The 17282-nt window shown below is 43.7% G+C and overlaps 1 protein-coding gene across 2 annotated transcripts in view; it reads left to right on the top strand.

Moving 5' to 3' along the window:
- The window catches only part of LOC130202345 (MAM domain-containing glycosylphosphatidylinositol anchor protein 2-like), a 181589-nt gene that overhangs the window by 144155 nt on the left and 20152 nt on the right, over positions 1-17282 (top strand). For both annotated transcript variants that reach the window (XR_008833335.1, XM_056427817.1), the window contains exons 11-12: positions 3346-3494; positions 8744-8921. Coding sequence is in view for 1 of the 2 variants with exons in the window: in XM_056427817.1 (XP_056283792.1) it covers positions 3346-3494; positions 8744-8921 (327 nt within the window). In the remaining variant the exon portion in view is untranslated. The remainder of the gene's footprint in view (positions 1-3345; positions 3495-8743; positions 8922-17282) is intronic.

The raw sequence follows: 17282 nt of genomic DNA, 5'->3' as shown, positions 1-17282 counted from the left end.
GTGTGTGTGTGTGTGTGTGTGTGTGTGTGTGTGTGTGTGTGTGTGTGCTAGTTGACTAAGGCAGGAAGTTGAGGAGCGCCGCTCTGAGTCCTCGGGGGGAAGCGACTCTTTCCTCGTTCGTTGGTATTTATTCTTACATTTAGTTATTTCCTTAAAGCCACAGAGAGATTTCACTTCCTCTCCCAGGAGGACAAAAGCAGCCAATCAGCAGCGAGTCCCTCAGCGTCTCCAACGTCTCCTCCCCGGCGCCGGCTCGCTCCGGGCCAGCTGTTGGTCCATATGCAAAGTGTCGTTTCCGCCACTAAAAGCCAGCATCGCCCCCCCGCCCTGCACCGCGCGGCGCCCGCCGAGCATATGGCTCCGTTTCCACGGAGAGGACGGCGTCTTCATGAAGCCCGAAAAAAAGAAAGAAAAGAAAAGAAGTCTCCAAACAAGGTCAACATCTCGCCTGGAGGTTGTTTTTTACCGCGCCGTTATGAACCGTTGGATCGGCCCGATAAACACGACCCAATTAATCAAAAATCAATTAAGACGTCCGCACTTAGTTTTTGATGTCTCCCCAAGTGTGTGTGAGTGTGAGTGTGTGTGAGTGTGTGTGAGTTTGTATGTGTGTGTGTATGTGTGAGTGTGAGTGAGCATGTGAATATGTATATGTGTGTGAGTGTATGTGTGTGTAAGTGTGTGTGAGTGAGTGACCGTATTTACATGCATTTGAATAACTGTCTTAGTCGGACTGAAATCGAATGATCCGTTTCATGTAAACACCTTTGTGTTCGACTATGTGCGGTCCGACTACGATCCGATTAACACCCCTGGATAACTCGATCCGATCCGGTTGATAATTCGACTCTCGCGGCATGTAACGGTGAATTGGATTAGGAACTGGACTTTGCGTCTTTGCGCATGCTTGAGATCCCGCCGCCCTCCTCCCCCCTCCCTCCCATGTCGTGACCCAGAAGTCGAAAGAGACGATAATGTCACTATTAACATCATGCAAGAATAGTAGAGGGATGTAGCTTCGCCTTGCTCTCTGTTCGCCATCTTTCTCGAAATGTTGATGTTGTTGTTGTTGGTTGTTGTTGGTGGTGGCGAAGAGGTTAAGCGGAAATGGCTGTATCACCACGAGTTGTTATGAAAACAGCGCCACCTATCGTATCGGATATGACATGCTTTCAAAGGCCAATGATTCAAATTACTCACTGCCATGTATATTGGGATAACAGCAGATCCCCCAAAAGATAGCAGAGTCCGACTAAAGCAAGATGAGAATTATACCATCATGTAAACGCACTGGGTGAGTGTGTGTGTAAGTCTGCGTGTGTGTGTGTGTGTGTGTAAGTGTGTGTGAGTGAGTGACTGAGTGTGTGTGTGTGTGTGTGAGTGAGTGAGTGAGTGTGTGAGTGAGTGAGTGAGTGTGTGTGTAAGTCTGCGTGTGTGTGTGTGTGTGTGTGTGAGTGTGTGTGTGTGTGAGTGTGTGTGAGTGAGTGTGTGTGTGTGCGTGTAATCTTTCCGTGTGTCGTGTGTCAGTCCGTCTTCACGGCCCTCGCTCACCGTGACGTCTCACTGATGGAGCTCTATTGGCCGTCAGACTTCAGCCAATCACAACCCGGCTCCTCATCCGGCGCCGACACAGCAGTTAGTTTTTATTTAACTTTAAGAAATAAATACTTTAAGTGTGGAAGTCAGTAACGGGATTTAGTTTGTTTGATAAGAGAAATGGAGATTAGCACCAGCGTGTCAGAGAGTTTGAGAGATTAATAACTATCTGGCTAACTCGGGTCAGTTTATTCATCTTTAGGGAACATTAGGACGAGCGATGCCGGATCCATAACGGTTTTAAACCTTTCCCGGGGAGGATCGAGGACAGCCGGGATCAGAAGCCGCTTCCTTTCCCGTCTCTCGAGATGTTTTGCTGTCAGAATTCCCCAAAATTGAACTCTACAAGAATCATCTGGAGGGATTAATTTAGCTGTTTCAAGCAAATCCTCTCATTTTGGAACGCCTAGATTCCTCTTGTAAAAAATGTGAAAAAACGTGAGATTTTTTTACATATAAACGCCTCATATCATTCATAAAATATCTCCGGAAAACATCCGTTATTTGCAATATTGAGACCCAGCTCAAGATTAAGAAACACCCACCTACTGTGTGACTGTGTGTGTGTGGGAGGGGGAGGGGCTTAAACCAGACAGATAAACCCTTTGAACTCGTAACCTTCACGATGTATTTCCTCCACCGAGTGTCAGAAGTCGAATCGAATCAAAAGGAAACAAAGATGGCCGACACAAAGGAGCCGACGGGGGAGATACCCCCGGGGAAAATTTCTAAGGGATTATAACGCCGTTATAATTCATCAATGAGATAAACCGGCTCGACAGGTCGGACGTGCGTCACCTACCCGGCTGCCTCCCATCCCCCGCCGTCTTATCCGCGAATATTTTTTTGCCATGAAGGTCACCCCGCGAGCGTGTTTCTAGATCTCGATTAAAAAAAGAAGACAAGCTTTCTGCCGCGCTTCTATCCTTCAGCTGTCGGGGAGAAAATCAGCTCGCAGGTCATGTGACCAGAAAGCTCAAAGATCTGAAAAGATGGATTCAGTCTGCTCAAATAAATCCTCACAAAGCAGGAAAAAGGTTATTTGAGAGGTAGCGTGTAGCGTGTGTAGCGTGTAGCGTGTGTAGCGCTGACACTTTGTTACGATCTGGTTCACGCTTTGATTCAACGCCGCGAAAAAGAAAAGTCCACAGCGTGTCACGCGACGCACGAGATGCAACTTTAATGATGCTTTGGGGGGGAAATTGGGTCACGAGGAATATCACACGCCGTCGTGTCGGGCGAGTAAAAATAGAACAAACAGAACGCGCCGCAGACGGAGAGATACTGTCGGGTTTAATCAGGCGTTATTTTTGGGGCCCTTTAAAGAAAGACGTGTCGCTATGTTAACAAATGGAAACATTTACAAGTTGGATTTCTTTTTTTTCACGAGCATTAATAAGAATTAAAAAGCCGAATAAATCGTTCGGAAGTGGCACGAGATCTCATAATAATCAGAATAACAATTATAACTTAGCGCTGTTCAGTGATTACAGTTAGAAATCTCATCAATTTCAATCAATAATAATAACGCACCCTGTTGAATTGTTTACATTATGTAATCATGATGTCATCAGTAGACACACAACTGGAGAGATAGCTCCGCCTCTGTTGCTTGTTACATCGATTTCTTTATGGAAGTGCAATAATAACATTATTTCTGACTTTAACTGAGTCCCGGGACATTTGTCTGTAGTTTTTAGATGTTTAGTTTCTGAGCGTATGGATCTGCTCCCCCCCCCCCCCCCCCAGGCAAGGCCTACCCTCCGGAGTTCTACTACGACACCTACAGCCCGCTGTGGCAGAACCGGCCCCGGGTCTACGGCTTCAAGCTGCAGTGGACCCAGATGAACCCCAACGTCGTGGACCGCATCGTCGCCTACAGACTGGGCATCCGACAGGTAGGCGGAGCCTCCTGCCCGACTGGTCCTTCTCCTCCCTCTCTCCTCCCTCTCTCCTCCCTCTCTCCTCCCTCTCTCTCGTGTGCATCATTCAGAAGCTCGTTTGTCACAGGCAGAAAAAAATGTTTTTTTTAAAAGCCAGAGTTGTTGGCAATATTGCCCAATAATCGCTGAGTCATCGTATTGGTCGGCCCTTTTTTTACCTTTCTCAGCTGAATTAGAGTCGCTATGTGCCACCTAATAAAAAACAACTTTGCTATAGTTTATTTAAGATGGAGAGTTGTTACAAAATCTCACTGGATCACACCGACGGTCTCGCCGACGGTGTGAGAGGACGTGAACGAACCTCTGAGGGCCGACTGAGAACCTGAGGACCTGTCAGGGGCGTTTGAACGGGAGAGAGAGAACGAGAGAGAGAGAGCGAGAGAGCAAGAGAGCGGGAGAGAGAGAGAGGGAGCAGGAGAGAGAGAGAACAAGAGAGAGAGCAAGAGAGTGGGAGAGAGAGAGGGAGCGAGATAGAGAGAGGGAGCAAGGAGAGAGAGAGAGCAAGGAGAGAGAGAGGGAGCAGGAGAGAGAGAGAGAGAGCAAGGAGAGAGAGAGAGGGAGCAGGAGAGAGCGAGAACAAGAGAGAGAGAGAGAGCAAGAGATCGGGAGAGAGAGAGAGAGAGAGAGCAAGGAGAGAGAGAGGGAGCAGGAGAGAGAGAGAGAGAGCAAGAGAGAGAGAGATAGTGAGAGAGAGAGAGGGAGCAGGAGAGAGAGAGAGAGAACAAGAGAGAGAGAGAGCAGAAGAGAGAGAGAGAGGGAGCAAGAAAGCGGAAGAGAGAGAGGGAGAGCGACGAGAGAGAGAGAATGAGAGAGCCCTGGTCTGTTTTCATGACATATGTTTTCATGTCTGCATCTGCACGTTTGTTTTAATTGAAAGGAGGACATCACCCCCCCCCCCGTCAGCAGACCATCACGTTCCTCCTCATCGATTTGTTTCCTCCTCCTCCTCGTGGATGTCTCAGCTGGGCTTCATCCTGTGACGTTGTTTCCTTCCTCCGCGGCGTAGCAGCCAGTCTTCTGTTGTCTTGAGATGAAAGGGATCGTTGTCCTCCAGGAGGACGGCTGACCTCGTTGACCTTGTCTCGGGGCTTTGCTGTACATTACAGCCCCGCCCCCCTGATCGAACGAGGCTCGACTTAGAGTATTGATTTGGAATGATAATGGGATTTCTCTTATAACCCTTTTTTTCCGGTGAAGAAGAGTCGGAGCAGGAAAGAGGCCGGAAAAAAACCGAGAGCAAAGCGAATGAGAGGAAGAGAGATCCTGCTGATCTGTCATGTCGGCTGTGCAGGCAGATCAAAGGGCTCCCTGTATATTCGACATGAAGGCAGATCTCCAGCAGATCCTTCCCCAAACAATACGCCGTCGCTCTGATTATTCCCGTCACATTCCCATCTCTCTGATTATTCCCGTCTTCCTCTGCGGCTCCTGCCGTCGCTTTAATCAAATCCAAGCTGTGATTTTTGAATTATTTTTGAATCAATGTGCCACTCTGCCTCTAAACGGGATGTTAGCGGAAACCTTAATTGGGGGAACCGGCGGCACATTTAAATATAGATCGGATTTTTTGATGTCAAAATAATTTGACAATTTGTTTCCATGGTTGTTGGAAACATTGTTTTGGTTGTTTGGAGCTTCAGTCAGTGTGTTTGTCAAGACCCGCATTGAAGGCCTCCATCTGCCTGCAGCTTTTGGGACACACACACACACACATACACACACAGATATTGTCATTCTCAGAGTAAACTGACAGGAAGCCCCCGTTATAATTTGGCATTAAATCTGTTTTAAATGAAATATGCATTGTACTTCGGCGTACAGTATACCGTTGTTATTGTTTTTTAAAGTAGTAAGAACAATTTATTAATTTTAGTCAAAAAAATTAGATGTAAAATATATCATCCAGGGAAAATCCATCCTGAAAAGAATGGATCAAAAATGTTAAAGAGTGATTGATGACGCCCTATTTATTAATTCACAATATATTTTCAACGTATGTCTGTCTTTATTTTATTAATATATTTTCTATATTTGTTCTCCTCTTTTTGTATTTTACAATGTTTTTCTTTCTTTCAGTAAACTTGAAAAAAAATTATATAATAATATTCTATATAATAATATGATATATACAGTATATATTATCCAGTAATTGTGATAGCAATCAGCGATTAACTTTTTGAGTGCTTTTTGGGGCTTCAGGTCAAAAAGCTAATACACAGTAATAATAGTAAAAATGTGGGTTAAGTTCCATGTTTTCAGAGGTCAGGAATGTTGCAGGTGTCACATGACGCCCGTGCACATGTCCAAGAATGTTGGATTTGATGAAGTGGATTGATATGCGTCTGCAAACAGCATCACCACCAACCTCCAGACATTGGCCATGAGGATGTGTCACCTCATGTGTGTGTGTGTGTGTGTGTGTGTGTGTGTGTGTGTGTGTGTGTGTGTGTGTGTGTGTGTGTGTGTGTGTGTGTGTGTGTGTGTGTGTGTGTGTGTGTGTGTGTGTGTGTGTGTGTGTGTGTGTGTGTGTGTGTGTGTGTGTGTGTGTGTGTGTGTGTGTGTGTGTGTGTGTGTGTCTATTTGGAGACGGCAGGTGTACTTAAAGAGCTCCTCTGTGGAAAAGAAAATAGATATTTTAAAACTTATTTCAAAATCAATTGTTCTCGCAATGGGCACATCCTCTTTAAACAAAACACACACACGGACGTGCGGGCGGACACTGCGTGACATCTGGCAATTAGCCGCCGTGCTTTTCAAACTAAAATGTTATTTTCGTACAACGACGACAACAAAAAGGAGGGACAAGTGTTCCATCTGCACTTAGTGGCAGACAAAACACTCTATTTACCTGCAAACTAATGCTGGTGAGAGAACTTGCACCCCATAATTGTGTATCATCTGGGCTCTTAAGTGATCACCTAATTGGTATTGTTCTTTCTCACACACACACACACACACACACACATGCATACATAGACTCTGCTCCACCGCTATCACACCTTCAATCTACCTCTGCCTCGGTGCTCGTGGGAAGGGCAAGAAAAGTCACAAATTGTGATGCAGCAGCTGTAACTTCTGCAGCTCTTCCTCCTTCAAATATTTCTCAAGGATAAAATGTACCTTACTTCTCATCTCTTTATTCCCCTCCCCCTCCCTAGCTTACAGCGCATGCAGAAACAAACCTTTGTTTTGTTTGTCTGAATTCCTACGGAGGCTGTGTTGTGTCACAGGGCGAGAAAAGCACACGCACATTTGTTTTCCCGTCACATAGCGACAGATTGCGTGCCGAGCATTGCGCAACGTCAAGATATAGTACAATCGGCGTGAGTTCAAGGTCCCCCGGTATAAAGGGAGAGCGAAACATTGCAGAACAAGATGGGAGACACAAGTTTAAAAGAATGAGGTGTGTGTGTGTGTGTGTGTGCAGAGGAACTGGCCGTACTGTACTCTCACACACACACACACAACGCCTGTATAGTGCCGACTGAGGAAAACGATTTTTTTTCTTCTTCTCGTTAATAGCGGCCTTTGAATCCAGAAGCTGGGAGCTGCCTTGAAAGTGAACGCGGCTAATGAGCAGCTAGCTGTCAACAGCTTACAGAGGAAAAGACGCTTTTTGTTGTATTGCATTTAATGTCGGCGGATCATACAAATTCCTACAGACAAGGTTAATTGGCAGATCAGAGGGAACATCCCACACTGATGGCAAAGGGAATATATATATATTTTTTTTTTTTTTACGTGGTCGTATTTGTACATATTTGCATAAATGTTCCCATGAGGAAACTCTTCAGAGGAATTTCCTTTGTAATCCACATGCTCTCATTTTGTGCTGATACTATAACATCTATAGTGCCTGTCTTTGATTTTACTTTAAAGAAATATAAATATTTCAGTATTGATCCGAGCAGCTTTGAATTTGCAATGGCTATAATTGTTTTTAGTGTAAAAATGTTACTTATTCCCATTAATGCTAACAGAGCAAATACCCATGTCGGTACTAAAACTCTGCCAGCTTTGAGTCTGGTGGGCATGAGCTCCTCCGCCTCTCCAGAGATGGTATTTCAATGGACCATAAATTCGACGTCCCTGTGTGATTTACAGTCGTCCAACTTTTTTCCTTCAAGCCTGACCGCCCTAGATGTCGGTCGTGCTCGCCAACACGTGAACCTGGAGTCCAAACCCACCCTGATGCTGACCACCTTGTTTTCTCTAATAGACTTAAAGGGGACCTTGGAGCCATGAACAGAGCGAATAATCAACTCCAAACAAGAGAGACTTAGCCAGCAGCCTCAGACTTACTTTATCAATTAAATGAGCTTTTCTAGCCTGAAACCTGCTTCTGTCGTCTCTAAAAGAAGGATTGGCGGATTGAAACTTGGACACGGGTCCTCTAAACCTTTCGTTGCCACCCTTAAGTGTATCTTGAAATTGCTGTGTATAATTTGACTATTAATACTCATGTATTTCAGTTTTTATGACTACTTTGATAGTCTGTGTAGCAAAATCAACAGTCTATCTATTGCATTACAACTTGTTTAGCTAGGATTTAATCAAAATAAAGGAGTTTTATTTATTCTAATGCAATTCTCATGTGGTATTAAAAAAAAATCTGTGGTATTTGTGTTAATAGTTGACTTATAAGTCCGAGGATAACCCTGAACCTCAACTTTCTGAAACACATTAAAATCTGATGGCTATGAACCCGTTGGAGGCCCACAAAGTAACAACAAAAATAACACAAGTAAAAAAGTTTACTTACAATTATGATAAATGGAAGTGATATTTATCATATAGATTTTTTAAATATATTGCCTGATTTTTTACAGAGGTGTAGAATCACTGGAAAGGGTGGTCCCCACAAATTGGTCAAAAACATTCAGGCCCCACAAAGAAGAAAAACGAGTTTGTGTGTGTTTGTTTGTTTGTGTGTGTGTGTGTGCGTCTAGAAGACGGTAGCTGTTAGTTAGGAACCGGCTAACTTCCTGATTTTTATGATTAATAGATAGACCAATATTATCAATAAACCGCGTCCGCCTACAGTAGAGGACCACTGATCTGATAGTTACGAACCCGTTGCTGAGAGACGGTGGTTGACGTCCAGAATGTAGTTCATCGGCCAATCGCGTATCAGAATACACGTGTGTGTGTGTGTGTGTGTTTGTGCATGTGGTGTAACTGCCTGGCTCCTCTTTTCCCTCCAGATGGGGTTGCAGCGCTGGTGGGAGCAGGAGATCCCAGTGGACGGAGCCATCAACAAAGGAGAGCCCATGACACACAACCTGACGGAGCTCATAAAGCCCGAGTCCTACGAGGTGCGCCTCACTCCCATCACTCGTTTCGGAGAGGGCGACTCCACCATCCGGATCGTCACGTACAGTGGTGAGTCTTCTCCTTCAGTCTTCTGGCCACCCGTGTGGATGAATTACAGCTACAGCTGGTACCGATATCCGTCAAGACAAACTCGAGAGTTCCCTCTGGTATCACCGACCATTACGATGATCCCTACGATGACGTGTTGAGTTTGATAGATGGAGGAAGGACAAAAGGGAACTCATTAAGATGATGGGAATTGCATCTAGCACACACACGCAGACATCAGAAGACATCTTCTCTGCCACTTTGACGAAATGTGGATCAACCGACGAATCGTCTCGACCTTACGAACTTTAATGCCCGAGTCAGACATGTCGTCCGGGTCCTGAAGACGAGTTGTGTTTCGCTTGACTCGGTTTCCCACAAAGCAATGTGTTTTTTGATGTGTGATTCTTATGCCATGTAATCTACTGTACCTCATGGGATGTTTTTTTTTAGCTTTTAGTCCCTGATCGTTTGCTTTAGCGACCCCCAAAAGGTCCCCAGAACCAGACAGGGCAATGGCATGTTCACTGCGGTCACGTTGTTTAATGTGGTGGATGTAGGTTTTGAATCAGGACTTTAATGTATAGCAATGGACACGAGGACGATGTCTTCTGTACGAGCAGGCCGGCCTGGTGGCTGCTTGCGGATGTAGAAAACAAACTGCTCTTTAGCGTCCAGCGGTGCCAGTGAACAGATGCACGGGTACTCGAGATGTGCATTTTTTTCTGCACTGTTTTCTCTCCATCAATGGCTGCCGTGTTGTGCCGCCGCCTGCTGCAGATGTGAATTATTCAGTCTCGCTGCAGCTCATCGTGGCCGGTGAAAAGAGTAAATTGGAGAAAAGGGGGGGGAGAGAGGGAGAGAGAGAGAGAGAGAACTTTCACTGCTGTTATCTTGTGACTATACCGCGTTGCCTCCACGAAACCTTGAATTGAATCGAGCTGAATTAAATAGAGTTGAATCCAAGTCGTGAGAATTGAGACTAATTAAGGAAAGAGAGAGAGAGAGAAACAGAAGGAGAGATGGAGTCAGTCAAGTTGGGACTGAGGAAGAAAGAAAAAAAAGGAGAAACAGAGGAATAAAGTATGAGAAAGAACAAGAGACCGGACTAATTATCACTCTCGGGCTGCTCTGCTCTCCCACGCACGGCACAGCGTCGCTGTCGCGGCCTCATGCAGGTCTGAGCAGAATCCACTTGTGCTGCAGGCATCATCCCCATTATTCCTTCTCTTTCCTCTCTCACGGAGGACTGGTCACCTCTGTGAGAGGTTTATGGTGAGCTGAAATGAATATGGGATTTTTTTTAATGATGTCGCATGCTGTTATAATGAATCGGTATGTTCGATTTGGGTCTTATTCTTATTCATATGATACTTTCTTGGAAGAGAGAGAGCTCGACGTACACCAGAGACACCAGAGATTCTTACATTTAGCACATTCATTACTAACATGTGAAATGTTTGGGGTGGAATAAGTCCGCTACCCTTAATAAACACACGCATAGTTAAATACACAGCACCAGCGTTGTGGCCGTGGAGGCAAACTATGTTGGAATATCTGGGAATATGAGAATCTCTGCGTCACATTGCGTCGCTCAGATGCTGCTATAGCATCAGTTTTATCGGAGCTGGAGGATATGTCTTCATTCAAAGAAGAGCAAAGCCATTCCTCGAATGGATTTACTCTCTCCTTCCGGCTCAGTGTTACACTCGATTTAATTTAATTTAATTCAGAATGCAATTTTCAAAATCGCAAGCAGCGCAATATTTCTTCAAGGTTACAATACCGTTATAAATCAAATGTAGTTTTGATGCAGACTTTGCAAAACATTCATCGTTTTAATACATGGTTCCTGGAAAAATCACACCACAATCCATTGTATGTGTTTTTCAATGAAAATGAGAATAATGATCGACAAATCATATTATCATATTGCAGTTGCAATACCAATCAAAGTAATTGCAAGATTTTTTCAAAGTTATTCAGATCTACTCGAAGCAGTTAGTATGCATGCCATAAGAAAATAGATGTACAAGTGTGCTGTTTATGTATGCAGATCCCAAAATACAATGCACAAAGGAAAAGGAGGAGCTACTCATAGTTGCAAAAACAAATTGTGGATGGTGGTAACAGCTTTTTTGTTTGTTAAACATTATATTATGGTGAAGTTGACTGTGGCATTTAATTTGAAGTTGTGTATTATTTCTGGCTGTATAAAATATTTGAGAATTATTATATTTTTGGATATTAACAGCAAAAACAATGTACTAAGACAATTATATATATAATATGAATAAATATATCTGGATTAATCAAACCTGCTTGCATCTAAACCGTCCACCACAAGGGCTTGCAAGAGGTTTTGTTTCCATTCTAAAATATGAGATTAAGGAAAATGCTCCTCTGTCCACAAACCGCCACTCAACCCTGTACGACATCGTATTATATACTTTGTCTCACAACCAGGACACGGAAAAAAAAGCAAAACCTTTGAATCTTTAATGCTGAATCAGACACATTCACAGAATAAGAATGAGGAGCGACACACGGCCGTGCATTCAAAGATACAACCGGTCATTTTTCAGTCCAAATAGCTCTCGAGTGTCAGTGCGAGTGGATTCTTCTCTTTGTATTTGTCCATTTATGTCTATTTGTTCCTCGGCGTTGCCGTGACGACCATCGTTCTTTCTGCCTTTCACTACAGTCGATAGTGTCTCCAGCTTCCCGTGACCCTGAGAACAAACAATAAACCAAAGCGATACAATCGCCGGTTTTCTACACAGACCAATGAAGGTGCCATCTGGAACCGAAAATGGTTCTTCAGATTGATGCCATAGAAGAACCATTTCTGGTTCCACAAAGAACCTTTCAAATCAAGGTTCTTTAAACAACCATGTCCTTAAATAGTTCTTCAAAGAACCTATAAAGGTGTCTCAAAGAACCTTCAACAAATGGTTCTTTAAGCACCATTTCTTGTTCCACAAAAAAAACTTTCAAACTATGGTTCTTTAAAGAACCATTTCCTTAAAAAGTTCTTCAAGAATCTATAAAGGTGTTTCAAAGAACCTTAAAATGGTTCCTTAAGGCACCATTTCTGGTTCCACAAAGAAACTTTCAAATCAGGGTTCTTTAAAGAACCATTTCCTTAAAAAGTTCTTCAAGAACCTATACAAGTGTCTCAAAGAACCTTTCAAACCAGGGTTCTTTAAAGAACCATGTTCTTAAAGAGTTCTTCATGAACATATAAAGGTGTTTCAAAGAACCTTATACAAATGATTCTTTCAAGCACCATTTCTGTTTCCAAATAGAACCTTTTTTTCAGCCAGGGTTCTTTTAAAGAACCATTTCCTTAAAGAGTTCTTCAAAGAACCTATAAAGGTGCCTCAACGAACCTTCAAAATGGTTCTTCAGTAGGTGATGGTACTTTGTAGAACCACAAAGCCTTTTAAAGAACCATTTGAGAACCATTATTTTTCTGTGTGTAGTTTGAACTCTAAAATCGAAAAGTGTGAGTGAGTTTTCCCCGTCTGTGCCCAGTAGGCCGGGCGTGCGATCATCGTGATGCAGCGTTCAACGCCGATGGCGGCAGCTTCTCTGAGCGCTGGCAGGGAAACACACAAGTGGTTATAGAGTCCCCAGATGTAGGATGAAGGATGCTCGCGTCACCGAGACCCAAAGATGCTCTTTGGAATGTTTGCTGCAGTGACAAACTTGGCATCTGTTTGTTGTTCCTCATAACTCTCTCTCTCTCTCTCTCTCTCTCTCTCTCTCCGAGGTGCATGATTTAATATTCAAGCCTTGTGTCAACCTGCACAATGGCACGGTGAAAACACTGCTGTTATTTATAAATGTTTCATTGTTATGCTACTCGGAGGTGATATATAAATATATATATATACAGTAAAAATCCATACATGAGGTGTTGGGGTATTAATACTGTTATTGTTATTATTATTATTACTATCATCCAGCCAGCGAAGGTTCAGTGTAATCCCTGTCTGAGCTTTTGGATTGCTTTTGGACAAAAGCAGTCCTCTGTTTACCTCAGAACTCAATGAAATATTATTATTCTTTCAATATCTATATAAATACTTGGGCCTCAAGCCTGTTGCCTAGGGTTTCTGATGGTGGGCAATAAAAATATGATAAAATACAGAATAATTTAGCTTGAGCTGCTATCTTACCTCGTATCTCTCACTTTCAGTTCAACACTGTGGCTCAGAGGGAGATGAGAAGGTCGACACCTCTCTGGTGTGTGTGTCTGTCTGTCTGTGTGTGTGTGTGTGTTTGTGTGTGTGAAAATGGACCCCACAAGTTGTGGATGCTAGAAATGGAGGCCCACAAAGTAACACAAGTAAAAAAGTTTTCAATTATGATAAATGTAAGTGATATTTATCGTAAAGATTTTTAAAATATGTTACCTGATTTTTTACAGAGGTGTAGAATCACTGGAAAAGGTGGTCCCCACAAATTAGTCCAAAAAGTTCAGGCCCCACAAAGAAGGAAAACGAGTTTGTGTGTGTTTGTTTGTGTGTGTTTGTGTGAGTCTAGAAGACGGTAGCTGTTAGTTAGGAATCGGCTAACCTCCTGATTTTTATAATTAATATATAGACCAATATTATCAATAAACCACGTCCATCTAGAGGACCACTGAGGACTCACTTGCATTGATGTGTCATGATGAAATAGCATGTTGACACACAGGAGATTAATGGGCAGTGGCTGTGTTGGGGTGTGTGACTCTGCAGGACACAGGGAGCAACCGTTTCCATAAAAGGTCAGCGTCGTGGGGATGTCGCTCGTGTTATTTCTGCCTCACAGACGTGAAGGGAAGATTGGCGAATGACATTTTGCCCACGCATGTTTATTATTCCAACCCGACGGTCGGAAGCCGTCACGGAGCTTTTCTCAGGTAGTCATGGCATCCGCCCAGAACCCCCTAAACTATGACGGATGGGAGTCTTGGAGAGTGTGAATTATCACGAGAAGCCGTTTGAGGACACTGTAATCGTCTGCTGCTGCTTTGTAATGCCGCCGCAGGGCCAGCGGGCACAGACTCCAGTCGAGATGCCTCCACGGGCCGTCGTCCAATGAGCTCCCTTTAATCATAATTAGGCCATTTTTAGATGGAAGGTGTGAGTCACGCGTTAGCCGACAGTTTGTTTCATCCTTTTGAAGTGGAGATGTAGAAACCAGACTTGCACCTTTTTTTATATGAGGAGGTCTTCAAAGAACGCTGTGATCCCGAGAACTGTCAATCTTAAGAACTATAAAAAAATTGCATTTCATCTGCGATCATTATGTTGAGGCTTTTCAAGCCGGAGGGGAAAGCAGAGATATAAATAAGAGGTTGTTTTAAGCCCTTACACCTTGCTCGAGGGCTTTTCACACCTAAGCTTTAACAGCATTGTGCATTTCTAGTGCTTGAGTGTCCGCTTTTCCCGAGACTGACAGAAATATTTGAAGACGAGGCTTTAGAATAATAAATAAATAAAAAACGCTTTTAAAGGCATGAGTCGAGAACAGTTAGCATTCTCTGCGTATTTGTAGACCTCTTTGGTTTTACCATAGCCTATACAGTAATCTCAATGTATTTGTGTGTGTGTGCGCGTGTGCGTGTGTGTATGTCAAAATGGACCCCACAAGTTGTGAATGCTAGAAATGGAGCCCAAAAAAGTAACAAAAAAACACGAGCAAAAAAGTTTCGAATTATGCTCCATTTAAGTGATATTTATGATATATGTTTTTTATATGTTGCCTGATTTTTTTTTACAGAGGTGTAGAACCACTGGAAAGGGAGGTCCCCAATTTTGGTAAATTAAGTTCAGGGCCCCACAAAGGAAGAAAACGAGTGTATGTGTGTGTGTGTGGTGTGTGTGTGTGTGTGTGTGTGTGTGTGTGTGTGTGTGTGTGTGTGTGTGTGTGTGTGTGTGTGTGTGTGTGTGTGTGTGTGTGTGTGTGTGTGTGTGTGTGTGTGTGTGTGTGTGTGTGTGTGTGTGTGTGTGTGTGTGTGTGTGTGTGTGTAAAGTAGCCTCTGGGTCTGCTTTCAGCCCGGCTCTATTCCCTCCGTGGGAGTATAGAGACAACGCTCGAGTGGACTCATTCATCTGGACTGAGGCCTGGGGAGGCTGCAGGTAGAAGAAAAATAAAATCTGAGAAGGAAACATATTTTCATAACTACAGTCTTGGAAGAAAGAAGGGGACGGGGGGGGGGAGGCTGGTGAAAGAATAGAATATGGTCAGAATACCCAGCATCCGTTCCACAGGCCCGAGGCAGCGAGTTACCATCCGGCCCGGCTGATGTCCCCCCTCTCTGCAGCCCGGCCCGTCGGACCGTAGCAACATAAGAGATTATTAAAGCGCTATTAGAGCGGCGTGCAGCCGGCTCCTCCCACACACACGCGTGGCGAGCTCCAGCTGCCGCGTCGCGGTTCACTGCGTGTTTTATGTGATTCGATCGGAAATGCAATGGTTTGTTTTCTCTCTCTCTCTCTCTCTCTGTGTGCTCATTTCTGCGGGACGCACATTTCTATGAACCGCAGAGCAATAAACAGAAATCACTACTTCTCCCCCCCCAACCCCACGTGAACGCCGGGGGTTTCATAAATCACGCGGCAACACATTTTTTTCTTCTTCTGCACGGCCGATGTATCGCATCAATTCCGCCGGCCGGCGATCGATCATGAGGGCGGCCATGAATCTTCTCTGACAGGTTAAACGGTGTTTACTCTCGCTAAAAAAAAGAAAAAAAGTGAAGTGCCGACTAACTGGCTCGTCGCGACTCTGCGCGACGCCCTTGACCTTTTCTCTCTGTGTGTTTGCCGCGGCGTGAGCAACTTAAATTATTAATGAGGAGGGGGGGGGGGGGAGGGGCTTAGAGCCGCGTGGTCAGAATGCACAAGGAAGCTCCGCGCGTGTTTCGCTCCACGCCAAAAGTTTACGTCATCGAGGATGTCGCGCCGACGTCGTTACTTATTCTTTTTTTTTTTACGATATGCCTTCCGAGCAGAATTTTTTTAATAAATTAGGCTTAACGCTTTTAATCGGAAGTCACCTTGAGCGAGAACATTGGCGGTGTCGGTAAATAATGATAAGCGTCCGTAAGCTTATGAATGCGGTCAGGACTAATCCTCTCTGTCTTCTTTGACATTTGATAACGGGAAGAGAACGACTTCTAACACCTCCTCAACTTTAAATCCCAGACATCTCTCTTTCTGTCTGCTCAATAATAATTGTGTCGTCTGTGTGTGTGCGTGTGTGTATGTGTGTGTGTGTGTCTGCATTGCTTCCTTTTTAGCTGCGTTTCCATTTTTACACCGTAAAAAGCAAATAGAGCCAGATGAAGACACTCTTATACGCTTCCTGTGTTTCAATATCTAAAACCTTTATCAAACATCGATCTATTAACTCCACTCTGTCCACCAGAGCTGTCACAAACAGGGACTGTGAGGTCCCGTTTAGAAAAACCCTGTTTGGGCAAAATGTGCTGTCCTTCAAAGGATGCATGATGTGGAACAGCCTACCTCCTTCTATAAGGGAAAGCCCCAGCCTGGTCACCTTCAAAGGCCACCTGAAGGCATGGCTCAGACTTAATCAACCCTGTGACCATTAGAGTTAATCCGCACGGTATCCAAATGTCTTGCATGCACCTTTTTATTAATCTTTTTTTCTTCATTTGTATTACTGTACTGTCATGTGTGAAGTGATGTGTGCTTTCCATTTCACTCTGCTTGCATTCTTAAATTACATCAACCTGCCAAGGGACTACAGATGGAAACTAGCCTCCCGGCTATAATCTGGCATATTTACATGTACATTGTACTGTCAATCAATATGCACTGTCCCTTATTCTCTAAATAAATAAATAAATAAATAAATCTCCAGTCAGCATCTCCCGGCCTTCCCACAGGGCCTCTTCCCACCCAGCAGGTCAAAAGGTCAACGCGGACGGCTACAGAGCCCTCTTTAACCTCGGCGCCTGACTCAGTGTGTAGTTAATAAATACACACTGGATTGAGTGTTGCATTGACTGATTCCAAACCACCCGAGTGCCAAAATTGGACAGCTAACTTCTCATTTGGAAACACCGAAATATTATTTTTAGATTCTGCTATTGAATTTCACTGAATACGCTTTATATTAATATTACTAGTGTGTACATTTCAGCGGCGTAGCGCATCGTATCGGCCGACACATGTTTGTGTGTTTCTTTTTTTTAAGCGTGAAGGCCGTACTCGTACTGCTGAAGTACTCCACGTATTAATATATATATATATTTATATATATAAATATATATTTATACATATATATTTATATAGATATATATGTATATATATATTTATTTATATATTTTTATTTTATTTATATATATATATATAATTT

Source organism: Pseudoliparis swirei, chromosome 12 (genome assembly GCF_029220125.1).
Source record: "Pseudoliparis swirei isolate HS2019 ecotype Mariana Trench chromosome 12, NWPU_hadal_v1, whole genome shotgun sequence".
Lineage (NCBI taxonomy): Eukaryota > Metazoa > Chordata > Actinopteri > Perciformes > Liparidae > Pseudoliparis > Pseudoliparis swirei.
The sequence above is the reverse complement of the archived record's forward strand: the minus strand, read 5'-3'. Positions and strand labels throughout refer to the sequence as shown.